Below are 20,266 nucleotides of genomic sequence, written 5' to 3' on the forward strand. Positions count from 1 at the left end.
AAATCAAACACACTGTATGTTTGAATGTATTTATCAGTATATGCTGGTATTTTATATATTTCTCTCTCCCATCCTTTTGAATTGGGCAGTAACTTTACTTGAACACTTTGCTGCTGTTTTAATGCTAAACAAATTACTCATTCCTTTTCTTTTTCCACAATGTTTACGCTTAAACAATTCTGTTTACAAACCAGGTACCACAGAGATACTCAAAACTCACTATGATCTAATTCCAATAACATGTTTGGTTTTGTCACACTCCAGTTTGTACATCAGAGATTACATCTCTCATCTCGCTTTGTTTTCTCTATTTGTGTGATTTACTCTCTTGAAATCTATTGCAAGTTTTTCACATGCATTTTAGCCTAACCCTTGTTGTTAAAATTAGAGCCTTCTCTCTGTTTTTTCTGCAGGTATGCATGTAAAAGAAATGCTAGTAGAAGTTGGAACTGTGCAGCCAACCATATAAAACATGCTTGTTGTGTGTAAACCTTCAGCTGTTAAATCTACCAAACTCGTCCTACTGTGTCTTTAAACAGCCTTTTACCCTTTTTTTCAATGTCCAAATGTAATCACCCTAAAAAATGGTGGTGGGGGGGGTGCGTGTCACTGCCTATTGTAAATGAAATTCTCCAAATGTCCCTACAACAGAAGGGTTAATGTAATAGTTTTTAATCATCTGAAGTCACTTGAAATAACTCCTATGTTATGTTTCCACCAAAAGGTATTCTTTGAATAATGTGCTTTTACAACTGTATTACATTATCATGTCATCTGTTATGGTTGGGCTGTAATGTTGCTCCTGAGGTATTCCCTGCTTTTCCACATTGAAAATAGTTGCAGGTTATTCCAGAGCAGTGCTCTACAGGCCGGTGATGAATGACTCCACTGTGTCTGTGCTCAGTGACTCGGTTTACATGGACAGCTAGCTTCATTGCTTACATGGACAGCTAGCTTAATTCCTTATGTGTAGAGACAATACCATCAGCCCTGGCACATTGCACATCTAAATAGTAGCTGACAACATGCTCATAAAATAAATATTTGTAGACAACTTTTGTTTGGCAAACCACTGTGGTTTGTGCCAAAAAACACCATGAGGTAATTGCTAAAATCAAATCTCAACCACGTTGCCATGACACCATTCTCTAATGTTCAATTTCACTGTTTGTGGTGAAACAGGATGAGGTATGCAAGCCAGAATTAACTTTTCATGTAAACATTGTATGAGAGTAGAGACTAGGTCAAGGCATGTCTAACTCACAATTCAGAAGGTGTCATTATGTGGTAAGACTGGGAACCATGTGACCTCAAATTTTAAACTAAGAAACCTGGATACAAAAAAATGTTTAAAGAAAGTGCAGTTGGATGTATCCTAAATTCCCCTTTTCCACTGACTTTTTTTTTTTTACTATTGTCACTTGTATGAGTACAGGTAGGGAAATTTAGATGTGCTGTAAGACTGTTGTAAACATTGTCCCTTTAGAGCGAGTGGCTTCAGGGCTTCTCTTTTTCTTTCTTTCTAATAAAGCTTATCTACTGAGTATGGGTTCAATGTCCCCTCACCTGAAGAGATCACAGCTCATAAATTGGAAAATATATTATTGTGGTGCAATTCACTTGTTTTGCAGTTTGTAATTGTTGATAAGTGGTTCATGCATACCCTTAATCATACTCTACAGTTGTCGATTCCTGGCGAGAGCTACTGTAGAGCACTAGAGCCACAGCTAAGGTATGAATGAAGAGTAGGAGAACCACCCTACCCACCATCATGGGGAACATGAGGTCTCTGAAAAATAAGATGAATTTGCTACAGGTGCTGTTTCTAACCCCTGAGAAGGATTGGGAAAAAATTATACACTGTGAAGGCAAGGTGAAACTGAGGGAAAATAAGGATTCTTCCATGAAGAAGCTGAATTACTTCAAGCAGAATGAAACCAGGGATGTTGGACTTGGCATGAAGAAAATCAGTAGTCTTCAAAGATCAAGGACTGACAGCAGACAAAAAAGAGTGAATGAGCCAAATGTACACATCATCACTGTCACGCCCTGTGGACCTCTGCTAATGACAACCTCCAGTACTACCGTCCACAGGCTCTGAGGTACTTCTCTACCCAGTTGTCTAGTATCTTATAGCATGTTTTTAATCCCTCTGGCTCTGGTAAGAGACAGTACTGAGCCCATTGAAAACACACATTTATTTCTAATGCCCAAGAAAATCAAAGCAGTGAGACTTACTCTTTTCACCGCTTACCGTGATGTCATGTATCATTGAGGCGTCGGTTTTGTCGACTACCTGCTGAAGTGGCTCACTCTCAAATGTATGATTGACTGTTTGTTTTTTATTATTATTTTTCTGTGCCCTTAATTCTTCCCAACTCGCTTGCAATTGATCCCGTTTCACCTGATTGTTAGTGAAATAGGTCTCCTCTCGCTATAGCTGCCAACTCTTTAGACCTCTGACCTCCAGTGTAACACTTGTCAAGTTTTGAAATGGTGTTGGGAAAATTACAGGGTATTTCTGGACAATTTGAGTTAAGTAGTGTAAAACCATATCATCTGTTCTTAAATGTAAATAATGCCAAGGAGATGGTAGACGGCTAGAGCCAGTACTAAACCAGTTACTGTCATGGGTAACATGCATGTAGGCGTCCAATTAAATTAGGCTGGACTGAAGAGAAATGTACTGTATGTTATGTACAAGAGAGGAACAAGCAGACTACTATTCTCAGGAAGCTAACGTCCTTCAATGTGTGCACCAGTACGTTTGCCATATGTTTTTTGTTTTTTTTTCAAATACCTTTAACTTCGCTATCGTAAAGAGCAGTGCAGAACATATCTGCTATCTCCTTAGGAGAGATTTATTCCACAATAAATCAGAATTATGTGACAGATAAACAACAACTATAATCTGGTCTTTCCTATATAGCTGTTTTTTTCCACAATGAACAGTGTCCATATTTTTCATATACATTTGTCTAATTGTTTATTTCCCAAACTTTTTTTTTAAGATTACTAAATAGTCAAGGAACAAAAAAGAAAATACTTCCTTTTCCGCCTTCTTTTTCTGTCAAACACCCTGAAGCTGTGAACAATAGTCCTCCTTTTGTGTCTTACATTAAGTGTTAGGGTGCTCATCGTGGACAATGATGGGCTCTGTTTTGTAATGCTTGGTTGTGACATCTCTTTTGATAGTAAGTTTAGACAAATGGGAACTATTTGTAAGGGCCAGCACATCTCATTTTTCCTGAAATTATGTTGTTTCAAATGATTTTGTTATGTGTAAAGTTCAGTGCCAACCTCACATTTTAATTTTATTTTTGTTAACATACTGGGTGTCCAATTTGCTTTAGTGAACTTATAAGAATTATAAGCCGATATGCACAAAAATGTGCTGTTTAGGTGGCAAGAAAGAAGCAGAAATGAGGGTCCAGATAAGAGACCACAGGATAGAGGACCACAATAATTGAGGACTTAGAAACATGGGGGACTTTTAAGTTAAAAAAAAAGCATGTTTTAGAAAGTAGTATATTTGCATCCATCCTACAGAAGGTCGTATCAACCATGTTTCCCAAATCATAATAAAGCAGAAGTGCATCACTGTCAAAGTTGACGATCTGTAGATTTACTTTTTTTAATGCCATGTCCGATTCTCCCTTTTGTTTAAGAAGTAGGACAGCCTTTTATTACAGTCACACTTCCCACTGTGTGCTGTGACACTCTAATGTGTTAGTGCATTCTCATTTTACATATAATGGAACAAGTGACCACAGGAATGCTGAAATAACAGTCTGTTACATGGCCTGTGGGTGGTTCCTATAAAGTTTAAAAATGGTCCCACGTCCCAGTGTTGGACACTCCCAGGAAAAGAGGCGGCAGATAATTAAAGGCAAAGGTGGGCGCTTGTGTGTGTGTGTGTGTGTGTGTTTTTCAGGTTATGTACGGGAGGTGTGGAATTAGAAAAAGATAGGTTTTAAGTTGTATTTCATCAATGATTTCTGATACACCTCCAAAAATCAAAATTAGATTAAGATTAGATTAAAAATTAAGTCACACATCATGGTTAAAAATCAGATTCAGGTTTGTGTTTAATTGAACCTTTTGGAAGTAATAAAAACATACTACCGTGGTATACTCCTAGTGGCAGTGTAACTAGTCTGAACCTATGTACAATTACTACAAATTTTGCTACATATTGCAAAATATGTTAGAAAACAACCTGTTGCCCTGGAAACTACTGCGGGGGAACACAACTTTTTAATAAAGGCCATTGCTACAAAATCAAAAATGTAATTAATGTAATTATTTGTATAACAAATGTTGTATATATATATAAATATTTAAGCATAGAACTTTGTTGAAGTGACGTTTAAGGTTTTAGCCCGCGGCACTAACGTCATGTCTGAGACTTGGTCTTGGCATTGTTTTCTTATCTTGATCTCGTCAAGTAAACGAGCATAGTGATTGCTCCAGCAATCCGGGAAGGCTATGGTAAAAGATACGCCCCTCTGTTTTTCATACACTCATGACTTGGGCATGCACAAGCTTTTAATGATTGAGATGCATCTACTGTGCTGTACAAATGTGTCAAAAATCTCAAAGGCCAGATTAAAATTTAAAATTGTACACACCAATCAAATTGTCCAAAGAGATCATTAATGTTCTTCTTCAGTGTTGAAACAGAACGTTTGTTCAAGTCTTGATCTCCATGTAAATGATACTACCTCCAAAGTCCTGTCACAACCCAGGGCTTTTCTTACAGCCAGGAAATTAAATATTAAGTGGATCAATTTTTTCAACAGCAAAAGTTTAAGCAGCCATATAACAATGGTATTAGATGTTTGTGAAACCTGTGACCTAGGTTTTAGATTTGTGGAGAAAACAAATCTTACTACACTAACATGACATTGATACACGTTTAAAGTTTTACTGCATCATATTCATTATTCCTTTTATTTCATTGGTTTAGGTTTATCGGCATTCAAGATGATGTCTGACGCCAGCGACATGTTGGCAGCTGCTCTGGAGCAGATGGATGGCATTATAGCAGGTAATGTTCCTCTGTGGCTCAAAACATCAACAATCTGATTCAGCCAAATCCTAATAAAGTGATGGATTTGAGCTTTTGAGAGGCTGGAGTTGTTGTTGAGTCATCACTGATATAAGTAGATTGATATGAATAGTTGCTCAATCTTACATTTAGAAACCATATTGTTATTATTAATGTGAAGGGAATGGTTTCTACTCTATTTATCTCAGGTTCCAAAGCTCTGGACTACTCCAATGGTTTGTACGATTGCCAGTCACCTACCTCCCCTTTCATGGGCAACCTGCGGGCCCTTCACCTTTTAGAAGATCTAAGAAGTGTCCTGGAGTTGATGGACACAGAGGAAAGGGAGACTTTACGCTGCCAGATTCCCGACTCTACAGCCGACAGTTTGGTTGAGTGGCTTCATGGTCAACTGGTGGGTTTATTGTTTGTATTGATCTCAAAGTTTGTCTGGATATTTAATTAAAAAAAGATAACAAACAATCTCAGACTCAGTACTAATTTGAAGTGACAATGTATTAAATTGCTTTTAAAAAAATAGAAATAAACCTTTGGAATAAAAGATATTATTTGAAAGTCAAAATTCTAATTATGTTTTGTAATTTTGCCTGTTGCATGCCAGGTTTGCTCATGAATAAACTCACTCTCTGTCTTTCATGTAAACTTTGTGACAAGAAGGACAAACAGTCCTTTGTTCAAAAAAAAAATTCTACCCAAACTTGGCTGCTTGAACGCAAGATAAAATCCTGCTGTTGTTGTTACTGCAAGAAACACACCATCCTCTTAGGAACAGGGTGCTGGTGGTTCTACGCCAGAGTTTGGTGTAATGGTCTAACTCACTCTTTGTTGAGCGGGCCTTCTTCCCAGCAATGTAAGGTTGTGTTGACGGACTAGAACAGGACATCCGGCCGCACTCAGATCACTAACAGATACTGAAATCTTGAAATCTAATTTTTTTAGAAAAAGAACTCATTGTCCATTATTGTGTTTTATTTTACTCTTAGTCCAATGGTCACATCTCCCTCAGTAGTGGTGACCACTATCAAGAAAGACTGTCCCGCCTGGAGAGCGACAAGGAGTCTCTAGTGCTCCAGGTAAGTCCTTCAGCAAAGTCAAATCCTCAAACCTTTTTGCTAAATACTACTGCAAGACTCATAATGCACAACCCATGGCTTGGTTTCTCGTAGGTGAGTGTACTGACAGACCAGGTGGAAGCTCAGGGAGAGAAGATCCGTGACCTGGATTTGTGTTTGGATGAGCACAGAGAAAAACTCAATACCACAGAGGAGATGCTGCAGCAGGTGGGTGTCTTTTTTCTGTGTAAATCAAGTTTAATTGCTTGTTGTTTGCTAAAAAAAAGAAGTATTATTTTATTTTCTTTCTTATTTTTACATTCCAGGAGCTTTTGTGCAGAGCTGCACTGGAGACCCAGAAGCTTGAACTGATGTCTGAACTGACCAACCTGAAGCTGAAATTAAATAACTTTGACAAGGAGAGAGTGGACTTTGATGACAGATTCAGAGACAGTGAGGTATGAGAGTGCATTTTTTGCACAGAAGTCCTCTTTGTTTAGATTTTCTTTCAGTGTCCATTCTGCTTCTTCTTATTAACGCACGCATGTGCTAACACACACACAGACTTGTCCATACATTTATTTTGCTAAGTCTACTTACAATGGGGCATATAATGATTTAAATAAAAACGAGAGATTGCTTATTTCTTTGTACGTAAGCTAACTCACAAATACAAATACATATTTTCCTTGTTCTATAGCTGTAACGCATTTGTCAGACCCTGACTCTCTTATGGATCATTACCAATAACTTAATCCTAATTTAAAGTTCTCCCTAATTTCAGTCGTATTCCAGAACGTTTAACCTTGAAAAATGCTAATGAAACGAGCCAGGAACTGCATGTCCTGTTCTCTAATAGTGTTGCCTGACACCTGTGTTGGATGAAGATGTTCTGCTTTGTCACCAGTCTGAAAATCAGCTGTGTTTTTATTTAACAAAACAAATGTTTTTGCTCTCGTATCACTAACCTGTGTGGATTTTGTATCAAAAACGTTAAAAGGATGGGCATTTATTTTCCCAACATTATCGTTTTTTTTTTTTTATCTTCTCTGACTACTGCTGCAGTGTGTTGATGTGATTTACTTCTCACAATGTAAGTAATTTTCCCTTCCTAGATTTGTGTCAAGATGGCTCAGTAGGTTCTTTAAATTTCGTTCCATAGTTGCCTAAAAAGTGTACCCAGAAGAACCAGTCGAACATTTAGCCTGGGAGACCAGTGACAGGATTGAACATGCCTCGAGGCTGGCTTGTCAAAAAGGGCGGGTAGTCAAAACACAAATACGCTCTGGGTTAGAAAGTGATGAAAATCAGTGATTGTGTGTGGAGCTGGTGTGTACATCAGGCCTCCAATCAACACATCATTTTGACTAATAATAGATTTGCATTCCACAAGACAGTTTCAGATGTTGGTTACTAAAAATACTAACTGTGTCAAGTATTTTTCTTTTTTTTCTTTTTTTTTGTTTAAATAAATTCCTCCACATTATCACTTACAGTCAGGAACAACAGTAAAGCTGCCACAGAGAGAGGAAACAGATACTGTAACATATTTAGTTTAAATTCTATGTCCTTGTTTTCCACCTGGCGGTGCAGGTCTTTCTGCCCCACAACGACTTTGTTTGTTGTCATTGAATGCCTTGTTATGTTATGATGGTAGTCTACTGGACAGTCATAGGCAGAGTTTGGCTGTGATGCCCGTGAAGCTATACACCAGAGAACTCTCTGTGTTTTAACACTGATTTGTGACAGATTTGGTAACGTCAGTCTTTCAGTGATTGAGACCGGGACATAGGTTGACCTCAAGAATGTAACACAAAGCTAAGGTTTTTTTGACGTTAGGTTACATTGTTTTTCGTCAGTTATTGAATATGCAGTTTGCATTAACCATTACAGATCACTAGATGTTACCATATTTTACGGGCTCTTCCTCTTAGCACATTGAAATATAATAAAAATATTTTTTAGAAGGAGTTTAGCTTGTTGTAACATGCCTTTTTGTTTGAATTTTATTACATATTTTTATTTGTTTTTTTTTTTGTTTGTTTGTTTGTTTTTTCAGGATCTGATTCTTGAAATAAATGAGTTGCGGTACAGATTAACAGATATGGAGAGTGAAAAAATACTGTATGAAAAGAAACTTAAGTCCACAATGGTGAGTAACTATTATTGACAAGCAGACTGTCACAGCAAAGCAGCTGTAGCTGTTGCTGTTAGCCATACCATAGAGTGTGTCTTGAGAAGGTGATGAGACGATGTCCTTACTGATGTCCTGTGTTGGACAGGAGGAACTAGCTGCACTGAGAAGGCAGCTGGAGGGCAAGGATGGAGATGTGAGAAGACTACAAGATGAGACAGGCTTCAAAGTCATGGCCTTGAGCAGTGGAGATTCCTCAGAAAGAGGTGAGAGACTGGGTTGAATGACAAATGTCTACAAAGACTTCCCATAATATATTCAGTGAAATATTAAAGCTGCTGTCAGATAAATGCCTCTGTCCTGATCTGTATGAAATGGTTCCATGTTTCAACAGCTGAAGGATTTGTTTGCAGACACACATTTCAATATCAGTGTTCTCATTCTGAATTTGCCTCCCTGCTGACAGCAGCTTTAATATATTTGAGTATTGATATCTGTCTATTCCTGGCAAAGATCTTAACAAATTTAGACTCTGCAACAAACTAGTTTTATTTCATATTTTTTCTGTCCATCCAGATGAAACTCTTAGAAAGAGGCTGAAAGAAAAACGTAAGGGGGGTTTTTATGTTTGTGTTCGTAATGCACACTGCACCCATGTCTTGTTTGCATGAACGAGCATGAGCCACCTGAGTTGCTTGTCCATAATAACCCATTGGAGTGCTTATAACTGCAGTCAGAGCCAAACTCTGTTGAACTGATTTAAAATTGAAAATGTTGAGGTCGTTCAAGGCCCCGTCAGTGTGTTTTTGTTAAGTGTCCAACCTCAAACAGCAACAGGGAATGTCTGCTTTCGTGACTCAAACAGGAATGAGTATGAGACGTGTTTGTATTAACTGTTCAGGCTGCTGACTAGTCCTCCTACCTCACGTCCTCCATTGAGGAATATCTGTACTTTTCTGTCCTGCTTAAAACAACCACCAACATGTACCCTGCTAATAATACCAGGTTTCTGGTTTGATTTTGCATTTTCATTAATAAAAATGTGATATATGGTACTTCACCCATCACTGACCTTCCATATAAGTAAGTAAACTATTTTCTTCTATTCTCTTCTTCTAAGGCAGGGGTTTTAAAATTTAAAAAAAATATATAACCTAATAATGTTTAGTAGTGACCATATATTGTAAGTAAATATGTGTTAATATCGTACCAATACAGTGTCAAATTGAGCCTTCCCTAATTATTATGTATATTCAAATATATAAACTAATAGAAATGAACTAATAAATATAAGTTAAATATGGCTGCCTCTGTGACATAAATGTGTTTTAACTTTCGTATGTGCAGGTGTCGCTTATTCATTTCAACTGTTCTTAGTCTCTAACTTTTTATTTTCCCTCCTAGATGTGGAAGTGCAGAGAATGAAAAAGGCAGTGGAGTCTTTGATGGAGGCCAATGAAGAGAAGGTTTGTTTGGCATCAAAATGTGAATCACTTGTTATCAAAAGACTTTCTCACAACCCTGCTTTACTCTGCTTTTTGTTTCCCTGGGGGGTTTGTTCCACTTTGTCAGGATCGCAAGATTGAAGAACTTAAACAATCGTTGCAACGGTACAAGAAAGTTCAAGACATGGTGATGTCAGTGCAAGGTAAAAAAGGTAAAAAGTGATTAATGGGTGGGTGCGTGTGCAAAACTTATTTTCTTATCCTTTTTTGTAGTTAAGTAGATATCTAATGCAATGGCATTTTTTTTCCGAGGCAAAGGGAGGCCAGACGAGAGCATTTTATGATTTGTAAGGAGGCCTGGCTTCCCATTCGCCAAGCCATCGATCTAATGTATAAGCATTTGTCTTGTCTTGGGAATCACTTGAGAATTAGAACGTTCTTCCCACTGCAGTTCCTCATTCCCCCTCTCTGCACACGTTCATGCTTTCATCATACTTGTATAGTCCACATTCACCTGTTACAAACAAAGCTGCAAGAGTCAGTTTGGAGTTTTGTTACAGGAACAGAGTTTTTAAGTACTGCACCTGCTCTGCCTGACATTAAGGCTCTTCAGCCTGTACAGAACCCTGCTGTTAGCAAACCTAGCTTTTGTAAATGTTTAATGCAACTCTCTTGGGTTGTGCATGGTTCAGTCTTAAAAGAACGGATTATTGTGTTATTAAAAACACTAATGATTAATGTAACATTGAACAATTGTGTTTCACTTCTTTAATTTACCTTTTTTTTGCTAAACAAGCAGCAAGCTGTCTCTTCCTGTTCAGTTAAATCTTTCTTGCTTTCAATGGCAGAGAAATTCAAGGAAAATGAGCATGTGGAGAGTCAGGCTGATGCACCATCAGCAATTTTGTCTGCATCTGAGGAGCTAGAAAAACATGAAGTGACGGACGTCCAACAACTGAAAAGAAGAAGTCCAGACGAGGTGTGTACATCTTAATCCTGTTAGATGTTAGTGTTTTCATTCTGCAAATGAATACAAGACTAATAATAACTTGATCTAACAATGTTCTGCTTCTTTTTAAGCTGGAAATTCTGAATGGCCCATATGTAAATTCTTCACCCTCACCAAGTCCTTCAGACTTAGGACAAGTGTTTGAGTCTACTCCAGCAGATGTAAAGAGGTAGAAATACATGACAGCAGTATTACTTGCTTTACTGAAATAAAAAGTTTGAAAATGTATATACTATGATATTTTTCTTTTTAAAACCATGAAATGTGTTTTTCTTTCAGCAGTCAGGATATTACAAAGACAAACAGCCAGGAACATCTGGATATAAATAATGAAATGGTAAAATAAAATGTGATTTTCTCATTGAATTATTGACTTTTAACACATTTAAAGCCTTTTATTGTCACATAACATATCTAATAAATCGACTTCCTTATGCACTGTATGAGAACCAGCACAGCCAGAGAGGTTGAAGCTTCTGTGAACTACACTGATGCTGTTAGTGACCGTGTTTTCCCTTTCAGAGTAAGAGTGAAGAAGTAAGTAAGAAGAAAGAGAAACCACCGTTGAACCCCGCTGCGACCTCAACCTCCGCCACAGACGATGCACCTTTCGGCTCGGGGAAGGCTCGTTCATCCTTCGGAAAGGGCTTTTTTAAGATCCGTGGGGGCAAGAAAACGGGGAGCTCTCCTAATCTTGGTAAGAACCGATGTGACTTACCACCTTTAATGAGAACTCTTATTTACAGGATATTTATAAATCATTTTATATTTTATATAATAATTTAATATGCTCTTAATAAATTTAATATTGTTTTTTGAAATAAGCCTGTAAAATTAAAGGTATTGCCAGAAACTTTTTTGTGATATTCAGCTGCTCCGTTCGACCTCTCTACAACAGTGGTACAGGCTTAAATGAAATTAATATGAGACTCTCCCTAAAGAGTCGTTATGCTCTTTGTTTTTTTTTTGCTCTGTTTATTTTTTAAATCCTTATTTTTCTTTTTTTCATGCACCTGTGTATATGTTGAATATTATCTTATCATTGGCAAATGTTGTACACATACACCACATTCATATTAAAAGGGACTGTTGTTGAGAGCGGTGGACATTCCTTCTACCAATGCTAAAAACTGGAGCCAGTGTGGAAACACTGGTCACTGGGAACGACCGGCTGCCGATAGTGACATTTTTCTTGAAGGTTTTTTCCTCCACCATAGACAGCATCTTATTTTCCTCAACCACACCCATGGAGTCTACTATACGGGCCGTAATTTGTCACCCACAGAAGTCTGTTTTTGCATATTTGTATGGCCATCGCACAGTGTGTGTGTGTGTGTGTGTGTGTGAGAGAGAGAACTGTTTGTATATATTTTCGTATTTCGTTCTGTTTTCTCCACTTCTTCAATCCTGTTTATTTCAATGAGCATTTCTTGTCTTGTTCTTTTCTCATTGGACCCTGTGGTGTGTTGTGTGTGCTTTATAACACATGAAGACCGCAGCCGGAGTGCGAGTGCACCTATGCTAGGTACAGTATGGACCACAAGCCGCAGGCGGGATTGTCGTAGTTTTTTTTGTTTTGTTTTTTTTTTTTTCAAGAAAAGAAAACTAAATCTAATTTAAATCTAACCTTCCGTTCACTCAGCTGATTTATCTTTTCATCGTATTGTTTTTCAGTAGCTGCCGTCTTTTAACAGCCACACCACTGCCCACTGCTGCACCGCTGTTGGCTGTCCTGCAAACAGCCAGTCTGTTATGAATGTGGATTTGCCTGTCTCCCTGCATGTATTTGTTTATGCTCTTCCCCACTTCCCCAAACACAGGCCTGTCTTTTGAAGATCCATATCAGCTTCCATGGTAGATTTGGATCTTAAATTCCATCGTGTAAATACTAAAAACATACGAACTAAAAACTTTACTTCTGATGAAATAAAGCAGCATTTTCCCAGTCTGAGTCAGACATCTTGTTTTCTCATGCATGTACGGTCGTAGTATTAGTTTTATCTACAGCTTTGATCTCCCTCTTTCTTTTTCTGTCTAGGTCTAGGACTATTGCATTTTCATGGTCCCATGATGCAGCTCTGTATCACTGTTGAAAGGACGTTTGTCACACTGTTTCCTTATAATAAGTTGTGACAATGTGTTTGTTTAGCTGAAACAGAGCAAAGGGGAACGGACCATCTCGACCTGGCCGGGCTGCCACAGAGGTCGAGTAACAGCGACAGCACCCACACACTTCCTACGACCCCAGAGAATGCAAAAAAATCTAGAGGGATTAAAAAACTCTTTGGGAAGTATGTACAAAGGGTTCTCAGCTTTGGCCATTTTTTACTTACTAATTTAACTCAACAAATTCTTGGAATGAATTCAATCTCTTTTTTCATTAGGTTGAAAAGAAGTCAGTCCACTACGTTCAACTTGGATGACAACCTTCCCCCGGCGGAGTTCAAGAGAGGCGGTGTCCGAGCCACAGCGGGACCTAGACTGGGCTGGTCACGTGACCTCCAACGCGTCCACACGTGAGTCTGAGCATAGACTCTATGTAGTCAAACTTGGTAGTGATATATTTGGGTAGAATTTCATGTGCCAAAAACTTTTGAGGTGATTAATTTTTGAAGAAGAAGGAGGGAAAAAATGTGCTGTAACAAGGCCTTGTGTTTATTGTTGTTTCTGTTCCCCATTGTTTTTGTCTTAGTGATATTGATGCTCCCTTTGCCCGCTGGTCAAAGGATCAGGTGTGTGACTGGCTGCAAGAGCAGGGTCTGGGACTTTATGTGAACATGGCCCGTATATGGATCTCCTCTGGACAAACACTGCTGCAGGCTTCACAACATGATCTGGAGAGGGTAAGTCAGTACATATATTTAAAAAATCTATATATATATTTCTTTTTTTTATTAATTATTTATCTTTGTTTAGGAGCTGGGCATAAAACACTCTTTGCACAGAAAAAAGCTGCAGCTCTCTCTGCAGGCAATTGGCTCGGAAGAAGAGGACAATAAGGGAAAGCTAGACTACCACTGGGTCACTAGTGAGTAAAGGAACTGCTGATTCAAAACTCTGTTGGAAATATGGTTGTTTTAGACCAGGCATGGGCAAGCTAAGGTCCAGGAGCCGCATGCACCCCGTTGAGCTTTTTAATCCAGTCCACCAAATATAAATTAAAAACGATAATATATTAGTTTTTATTTATATCATTATTATACTTCTGCCTTTTTTCCTGCAATACCCACGTTTTCCCAATAGATGGCGTAGAAATGATAAAAGCATTTTAGCCTTCATACATGACTTTTACATGTCATTTATCTTAGTTCACACAAACTCTCCATCTATCTGCTCCTGACCCGGCCCCCCCGTTCAATTTTAGCACAGTTGTGGCCCGTGAGTCCAAAAGTTTGCCCACGTCTGTTTTAGTCCATTAACTGTTAAATGGATTTTCCTCACAGGGTGGCTTGACGACATCGGTCTTCCTCAGTATAAGACCCAGTTCGATGAGGGGAGGGTGGACGGTCACATGCTGCACTACATGACAGTGGTGAGAAACATGTCCTGCCTCTAACACCAGGAACAACAACGATTCTGTTTAAATTGAAATTTGTGTTTAATTTTATTAGTTAACTTCCTGTTTGTCCTTCAGGATGACCTGCTCTCTCTGAAGGTGGGAAGTGTCCTGCATCACCTTAGTATCAAGAGAGCCATTCAAGTGCTTCGACTCAACAACTATGAGCCCAACTGCTTACGTCGGAGGCCATCGGATGAGGTTGCTGCACAATGGTTTATTGGTTGACTAGTAACAACAGTAGATGTTGTATTTTGGTTTCATTCAACTTTCTTTTGAATCTTCTGTCTGTAGAACTCCACTCCTGCAGAGATTTCCCAGTGGACCAACCATAGGGTAATGGAGTGGCTGAGGTCTGTGGATTTGGCTGAATATGCCCCCAACCTTAGAGGCAGTGGTGTACATGGAGGACTGATGGTAAGAAAGTATCACGTTTAATATTTACAGAATGAAAGACATCTGTCAAATACACTCATTCCTAACCGTTTGTATCTCAAGGTTCTAGAGCCAAGGTTTAACGTGGAGGCGATGGCGTTGCTGCTAAACATTCCCCCAAACAAGACTCTGTTGCGTCGCCACCTTGCCACACATTTTAACTTGCTCATTGGCTCAGAAGCCCAGCAGCTGAAACAGGAGTGTCTTGAAAACCCAGACTACGTTTTGCTCACAGCTGCCACCAAAGTCAAGGTAACTGCTGTACTGAGATAAATTCAACACATTTTTTGAGAACTTTTTGCCCTTCATTTTGGCCCAAGGGTAGGTCGAACCCGTCTGATGTTTCTGTGTTTACCTAATCTATGCAGCAGAAAAGCAGGATCAAACTTGTGTATAGGCTGTAACTGTTTAAAAACCTTTAGCAAAACAAAACATAAAAAGTATGTAATTCTTCCCTCCCTTTCATACAACACAGCCAAAGAAATTATCTTTTGGAAGTTTTGGCACTCTGAGGAAAAAGAGGCAAGATGAGAATGAGGAGTACGTTTGTCCCATGGACGTGGAGATGCCTAAAAGCAGAAGCTTCCAGAAAGACTATGAGCTGCAGATCTATGAAGATGACCTTGACAGGCTTAAACAGGTCAGTATTTCATGTCAGGGCTGATGAAAATCAGTTCATTATTACCTAATCAAAGGTGTGTGCTTCTGTCTGTTCCACATTTAAAACTCAGGCCAACGTTTCAGTGGTTTTTCTCCCTTCAGTTACTTCACTCAGTTCGCTGTATTAATCGTTTAATCAGATAATTGCCGGTTCAAAGATACTGACAACACTGACTCGCATGTGATGAACTCTGAATCTGACCAAAAAAACACTCGACTGAGGAAAGGCAACATTCTGTTGTATCATATGACACACTGTGGTTCAGAGGAGACACTAAAAGTGTTATCAACAGCTGTGATGTTGTATTAAGAATCTGTGCTGTTGCTTCTCCTGCAGATGGAGGACTCTGAAGGAACCGTGAGACAGATTGGAGCCTTTTCCGAGGGAATTCAAAACCTGACTGTAAGAATCTGACGTTTTTGCGGAAATACTGTTCTATATGATGTGTGTCCAATTATGATAATGAAGGTCTCATATATATTTATTCTTATATTTACCAGAGCATGCTGAAAGATGACGAGTTCTTCAAGGAAATTTCAAATTCACCAAACTCCAGTGTGACAGACGAGGACTCAAATGCATGAGACGGTCAACTTTCTAAATCCTGGAAAAGATGCGCCGAGGATTTTTCACCAACGTGGCTTCCAGAAACTCTGCCACATTTCTTTGTATTGTTAAAATCAAAGATGAGCCAAAATTGTTTGTTCTTTTTTTTCTTTTTTGAATGATGGTGTTTGTCTCATTACTGTCATCTGATGACAGAGGGAACATACCAGCTGGTTTCTGGAGAACATTTCTACTCCTTTACATTTTTAGTTGTATTTTTTCTGTGAGCGAGCTCAAGTGTGATCCAGCAGACAGATTATATCTAGACTGAGCCAATTAGGATTTAACACATGTCATCTAAATTGACTTGATAAATATTGGGAAAGAGAGAGGGACTATGTATGTGTAAAATGAAGAGGAGAAGACGTCAGTGTAAAGTAATAACAGAAGACAGCTGCTGTGCTTCCCACAGAACATAAATCTGCATCATGTCTACTCCGGAGACTTCACAGTTAGTCCACCTTAATATTCTGCATGCATTTGCACAAATTCATATCATAGACTACAAAACCTAAAGAGTAGGTTGCATGGTTTTAGAATCTAACACAGTTATACAGTACACACACATCATTTATTTTAAATAAACTTATTTAAAAAAAAGACCTTACGGCTCAAAGCAATTTTGCAAAGAGTTTTGACAGAGTAGTACTTGTGTAAAAGCATTTTGTAATTTACCTCTTGGACAAATAATTTTTATTAATATTAAGTAGGTTAAGTAGCGTAGGATACGGATCAATAAAGTCATTTAAATAAATTGAATTTGATCGAATTAAATGTGTTCATTCTATAAGGTACAGGGGGCAGAAATTGAAACATTGTTTCAAATGTAACATTTTCTAAAAGCTTAGATTTGTTCTGAAAACATGACCATTAAAGATTTGAAGCAGAATTTGGAACTCTTTTTTTTCTGTTGAATTAGACCTAAAACAGAATTTGAATCCTTTCACAAAACTGAATAAAAACCCCTCAGACAGGTTGAACAGCAATGATGATGCACTTGCACAAAAACTAATATTGAATTTCAGAGGTTTATTATTCCTGCTTTGACATATAACTAATTACATTACTGTTGATGCACGATAAAATGTAATATACTGCTGTGTAACTCAGAGTCAAACAGCAGGGTCATAGACATTACAGTTGAAAAGTTACACTGCTCTTTTATCAATTTCACCTCCTGTTGTACAAATTGGACAACAGGTGGAAAGGAGAGGCAATCAGCTGGACAACCCCTATTTAGGAATGGTTTTGCTGCTGGCTGGTTCTACATTTTTCCGTTGCCCTCACCACTCGTGGTATGAGGACTTGGGATCTGGAACCACATAAACTGTTCAGCTGGTTCATCTACTCCAGGATAGGACATCCTGTGTGAAGTGAACTTCACCACAGATTTAAAACTGAATGGGCCAGTAAACATGTACAGGAGTTAGTGTTATTTTCATTGCTGTTTATACCAGTACAGACATTACAGATACATGAGAACTCTCAGCATTTAAAGTCTGTTTTACGAAGGGCAGAAATGTAGAAAATACATTATAAAGTCATAGTAAACTATAAAAGATAAAGTTGACAAAAAGCATTATGCTGTATGATTTTGTACGATTTACAATTAAATACTTTTTACAAGGATTCTTCAGTCTAATCTTAGCCTACCATATAGATTGAAACTAAGGTTTAACGGTGCCCCCTGGTGTCTTCACCACTAAAGATGCGTTGAATTTGGCGCATGTGCAGTTAATGGTCAGTGTATCGTTCCAGCGTCTTGTGTGGACGGACAAAAGAAGTGTATCCGAGTCCCGCCCGTGGTTATAATGGCTTTAAAGTAAGTATATTAGTCTTTAATTATAACATACATGTAAAATTGTAGTTTACTTCTGCTAAAATGTAGTTTCAGTTTTAAATGTTTTTATCACAAAAACTTATCGAATCAACGTGATGCCCTGTGTGATGTGTCTGATGTGTAGGTGCTGTGGCGTAATCCTGATTCTATCATCTTTTCTCTTTGGGCTGAAAGCATCAAGGTACAGTTGCTCACATAGAAGAAAGTATGTCCTAAGAGGGACTTTATAGATGTGAAGGACATGATGCAGCAATGAATTTTTACTACTTAAAAACATGTTGTAAGAGTGTTGCTCACAAATTGCTGTTTATGGGACTGTTTGATATTTTCATGGTAACTGAAAGAGGGTTTTTTCCGCATTATTTGACTAATTTCTGCACTTTTTTTGTGTAACAGACCTGTCTTAAATCAGGAACTGTCCACTCTTTTCAATGAGCTGTGGACATTGGATGTAAACCGCATGACCCCAGGCATAGATTACACAATATCAGTCCAGGTGAGGAGGTCGGCCATGATTAGACATACAAGTCTTGATTGCTGCTGTACAAAACCCTATTTTAACTGTGCTTGATTTTAAAAGGGAAAAGCCAGTTTTGTCAGCCCGGGCAGCAATGTTACACAGGACCACGCCGCACTGCCTCTGTTTTCTAATGTCAATGAGCTCAAACTACGGAACGTAACCACCATCTCCAGTAGGTCTCCAGCAGCTTTATGAATCAGGCTGTGTTTGGTTTCACTGAATCAGTGAATGTGATTATGTGCCTGCAGGGCTGATCACACTCTTGGACAACTATGAGCGGTCCATAGGTGTGGCAGAACAAGTCACAGCAGAGGAGTTGACTGAGATTAATCTCTTCCTGGATGCTGTCTTGAAGACTGAAGTCATGAAGGTGTATATAAGTCACACACTAAGCCCTCAAAAGATGCATGATTTTTACATATTACAATGGGTTTGCTTCTTCCTGCTTCAGTTCACAGCTGAACACATGTTAGAGACAGAATAACAGAACAATCTGAAACAGCTGTCTGCAGCTGTGGAATGTTGTTTTGGCCTCCACACTCGCCCCCGTAGAGACTCCCTGGAAAAATGTGGACACTCAGAGCCTGAGGTTGTGAGAAAAGCATTGAATTGAACAGCTGTGGCAGATTGTTTTCTAAACTTTTGTGGCAGAACTAGTGACGTAAATATTTAAATATTCTGAATTTATTTATTTTTCTCTTATTTTGATTATTTTTATTTTTAGAAGGTCCTGCTCAAGATCTTTTTAGAAATCCAATACAATAAATGTGATTTGTCCACAGCGAGCTCACCGGTATCTGGTGAGTAAACGACAGTCCAGCTCAAACCTGAGGGCCTTCAAGAATCAGCTGCGTTTGATCTGGTTCAACTTGTACCACAGACAAAGGAACATAGGGTGAGACACTTGAACAGCTATTGTACTTCTTTACTGTACTGTTTTCTACAAAAAAGAAAAAAAACATGTTGTGAATGGCAGTAATGTTTTTTTCTGGTAAAATGTGATCAGCCCAGACTCCTGTGGATTTGAACATGTCTTTGTTGGAGAAACAAAATCTGGAACAGAACTTGTCGGTTTTCACAACTGGATTCAGTTCTACCTGCAGGAAAAAAACACACATCTGGATTACAAGGGCTACAAAGCCAAAGCTCATGACCTAGTAGGTGCTTTGTGCTAAGTGTCTAAAAAGCCTAATCTTTCACTGCAATACTTTATCTAAGTCTCTTGTCTCCAGCCGGACCAGGACGACCATGTCCTGAACCTCCAGTTCAGCTGGCACGGTGTGATCAAGCCTGTCGCGAGTGCCTTCATTGGCACCAGCCCTGAGTTTGAGATGGCGGTATTCACCATTATCTTCCTGATGAACACAGAGAGGAGTACCACGGTGTTGGTCAACATCGACCAGTGTCAGATAGAGCTGGTGGTCATCAGACATGGACGCTCTCTTGGCACCGCGTATCCCAAACTCATGAGCAGCAACAGCAGACATTTGACACAGCACTCACATTGAAGTGACGTCTGATTCACGATGACTGGTCTTGTGTATTCTGTTTAATCTTTGACAGTTGTATCATGCATTAATATCACAAGATTGATGTGCAAAGATTCGGCCAGGACACGTGTTGTTATCCAAGTTTGTAACATATATCATCATTAACAATATAAATAAAACAACAGACTTATTAAAAAAAAGTATTTTGTTTTCTTCTTTGACTCCAGCAACAAAAACGATCTTAATTTAGATGTCAGTGTTTCAAATCAAATTCCTAATATGAGGGTTACAATGGCCGTAAAATATCTCTGGTTACCTTTTCAAGACTTTTCAGAAACAATGTTTTTAGGGAAACAATAACTTGGTGTAAAAGACATGGACAACGATGTGCTGTTGAAAAGCTGGGGTGAAAGGCAAAGCATTTGACCAAAGAGTAAAGTTTAAATT

General features: G+C 38.6%; 2 protein-coding genes across 8 annotated transcripts in view; both read left to right on the plus strand.

The window, feature by feature from the left end:
• The window catches only part of ppfibp1b (PPFIA binding protein 1b), an 18,147-nt gene extending 1,289 nt beyond the window's left edge, over positions 1-16,858 (plus strand). Inside the window, exons 1-27 of one of the 7 annotated variants that reach the window (XM_025056185.1) lie at positions 1,703-2,102; positions 4,970-5,050; positions 5,260-5,465; positions 6,055-6,144; positions 6,238-6,351; positions 6,450-6,581; positions 8,183-8,275; positions 8,406-8,523; positions 8,834-8,866; positions 9,662-9,723; positions 9,830-9,914; positions 10,551-10,681; positions 10,783-10,880; positions 10,991-11,048; positions 11,234-11,408; positions 12,204-12,236; positions 12,861-13,002; positions 13,096-13,227; positions 13,404-13,554; positions 13,628-13,739; positions 14,155-14,243; positions 14,346-14,468; positions 14,562-14,684; positions 14,766-14,954; positions 15,178-15,342; positions 15,700-15,765; positions 15,864-16,858. In XM_025056185.1, the coding sequence (XP_024911953.1) occupies positions 4,987-5,050; positions 5,260-5,465; positions 6,055-6,144; positions 6,238-6,351; positions 6,450-6,581; positions 8,183-8,275; positions 8,406-8,523; positions 8,834-8,866; positions 9,662-9,723; positions 9,830-9,914; positions 10,551-10,681; positions 10,783-10,880; positions 10,991-11,048; positions 11,234-11,408; positions 12,204-12,236; positions 12,861-13,002; positions 13,096-13,227; positions 13,404-13,554; positions 13,628-13,739; positions 14,155-14,243; positions 14,346-14,468; positions 14,562-14,684; positions 14,766-14,954; positions 15,178-15,342; positions 15,700-15,765; positions 15,864-15,947 (2,868 nt within the window). In that variant the 5' untranslated portion in view covers positions 1,703-2,102; positions 4,970-4,986 and the 3' untranslated portion in view covers positions 15,948-16,858. Of the gene's footprint in view, positions 1-1,702; positions 2,103-4,969; positions 5,051-5,259; positions 5,466-6,054; positions 6,145-6,237; positions 6,352-6,449; positions 6,582-8,182; positions 8,276-8,405; positions 8,524-8,833; positions 8,867-9,661; positions 9,724-9,829; positions 9,915-10,550; positions 10,682-10,782; positions 10,881-10,990; positions 11,049-11,233; positions 11,409-12,203; positions 12,237-12,860; positions 13,003-13,095; positions 13,228-13,403; positions 13,555-13,627; positions 13,740-14,154; positions 14,244-14,345; positions 14,469-14,561; positions 14,685-14,765; positions 14,955-15,177; positions 15,343-15,699; positions 15,766-15,863 lie in introns of those variants that run through there. The other 6 variants (XM_017033208.2, XM_008311990.3, XM_008311989.3 and 3 more) reach the window with 6 other exon arrangements.
• An 811-nt stretch (positions 16,859-17,669) lies between these two features.
• Positions 17,670-20,020, plus strand: endouc (endonuclease, polyU-specific C). The gene is made up of 8 exons (XM_008311994.3): positions 17,670-17,791; positions 17,934-17,990; positions 18,206-18,305; positions 18,390-18,501; positions 18,578-18,699; positions 19,112-19,224; positions 19,336-19,486; positions 19,562-20,020. The coding sequence occupies exons 1-8, from the start codon at positions 17,781-17,783 to the stop codon at positions 19,835-19,837; spliced, it is 942 nt and encodes a 313-aa protein (XP_008310216.1). The 5' UTR covers positions 17,670-17,780; the 3' UTR covers positions 19,838-20,020.
• Positions 20,021-20,266: the final 246 nt, after the last annotated feature.

This window comes from Cynoglossus semilaevis, chromosome 6 (assembly GCF_000523025.1).
Source record: "Cynoglossus semilaevis isolate Cse_v1.0 chromosome 6, Cse_v1.0, whole genome shotgun sequence".
NCBI classification, from domain to species: Eukaryota; Metazoa; Chordata; class Actinopteri; order Pleuronectiformes; family Cynoglossidae; genus Cynoglossus; species Cynoglossus semilaevis.

Excerpts from the sequence above, each read along its gene's own strand:
- endouc (XM_008311994.3), top strand. Across the intron at positions 18,502-18,577 it reads GAACGTAACCACCATCTCCA|GGCTGATCACACTCTTGGAC; the intron begins GTAGGTCTCCAG and ends ATGTGCCTGCAG. Across the intron at positions 19,487-19,561 it reads AAGCCAAAGCTCATGACCTA|CCGGACCAGGACGACCATGT; the intron begins GTAGGTGCTTTG and ends TCTTGTCTCCAG.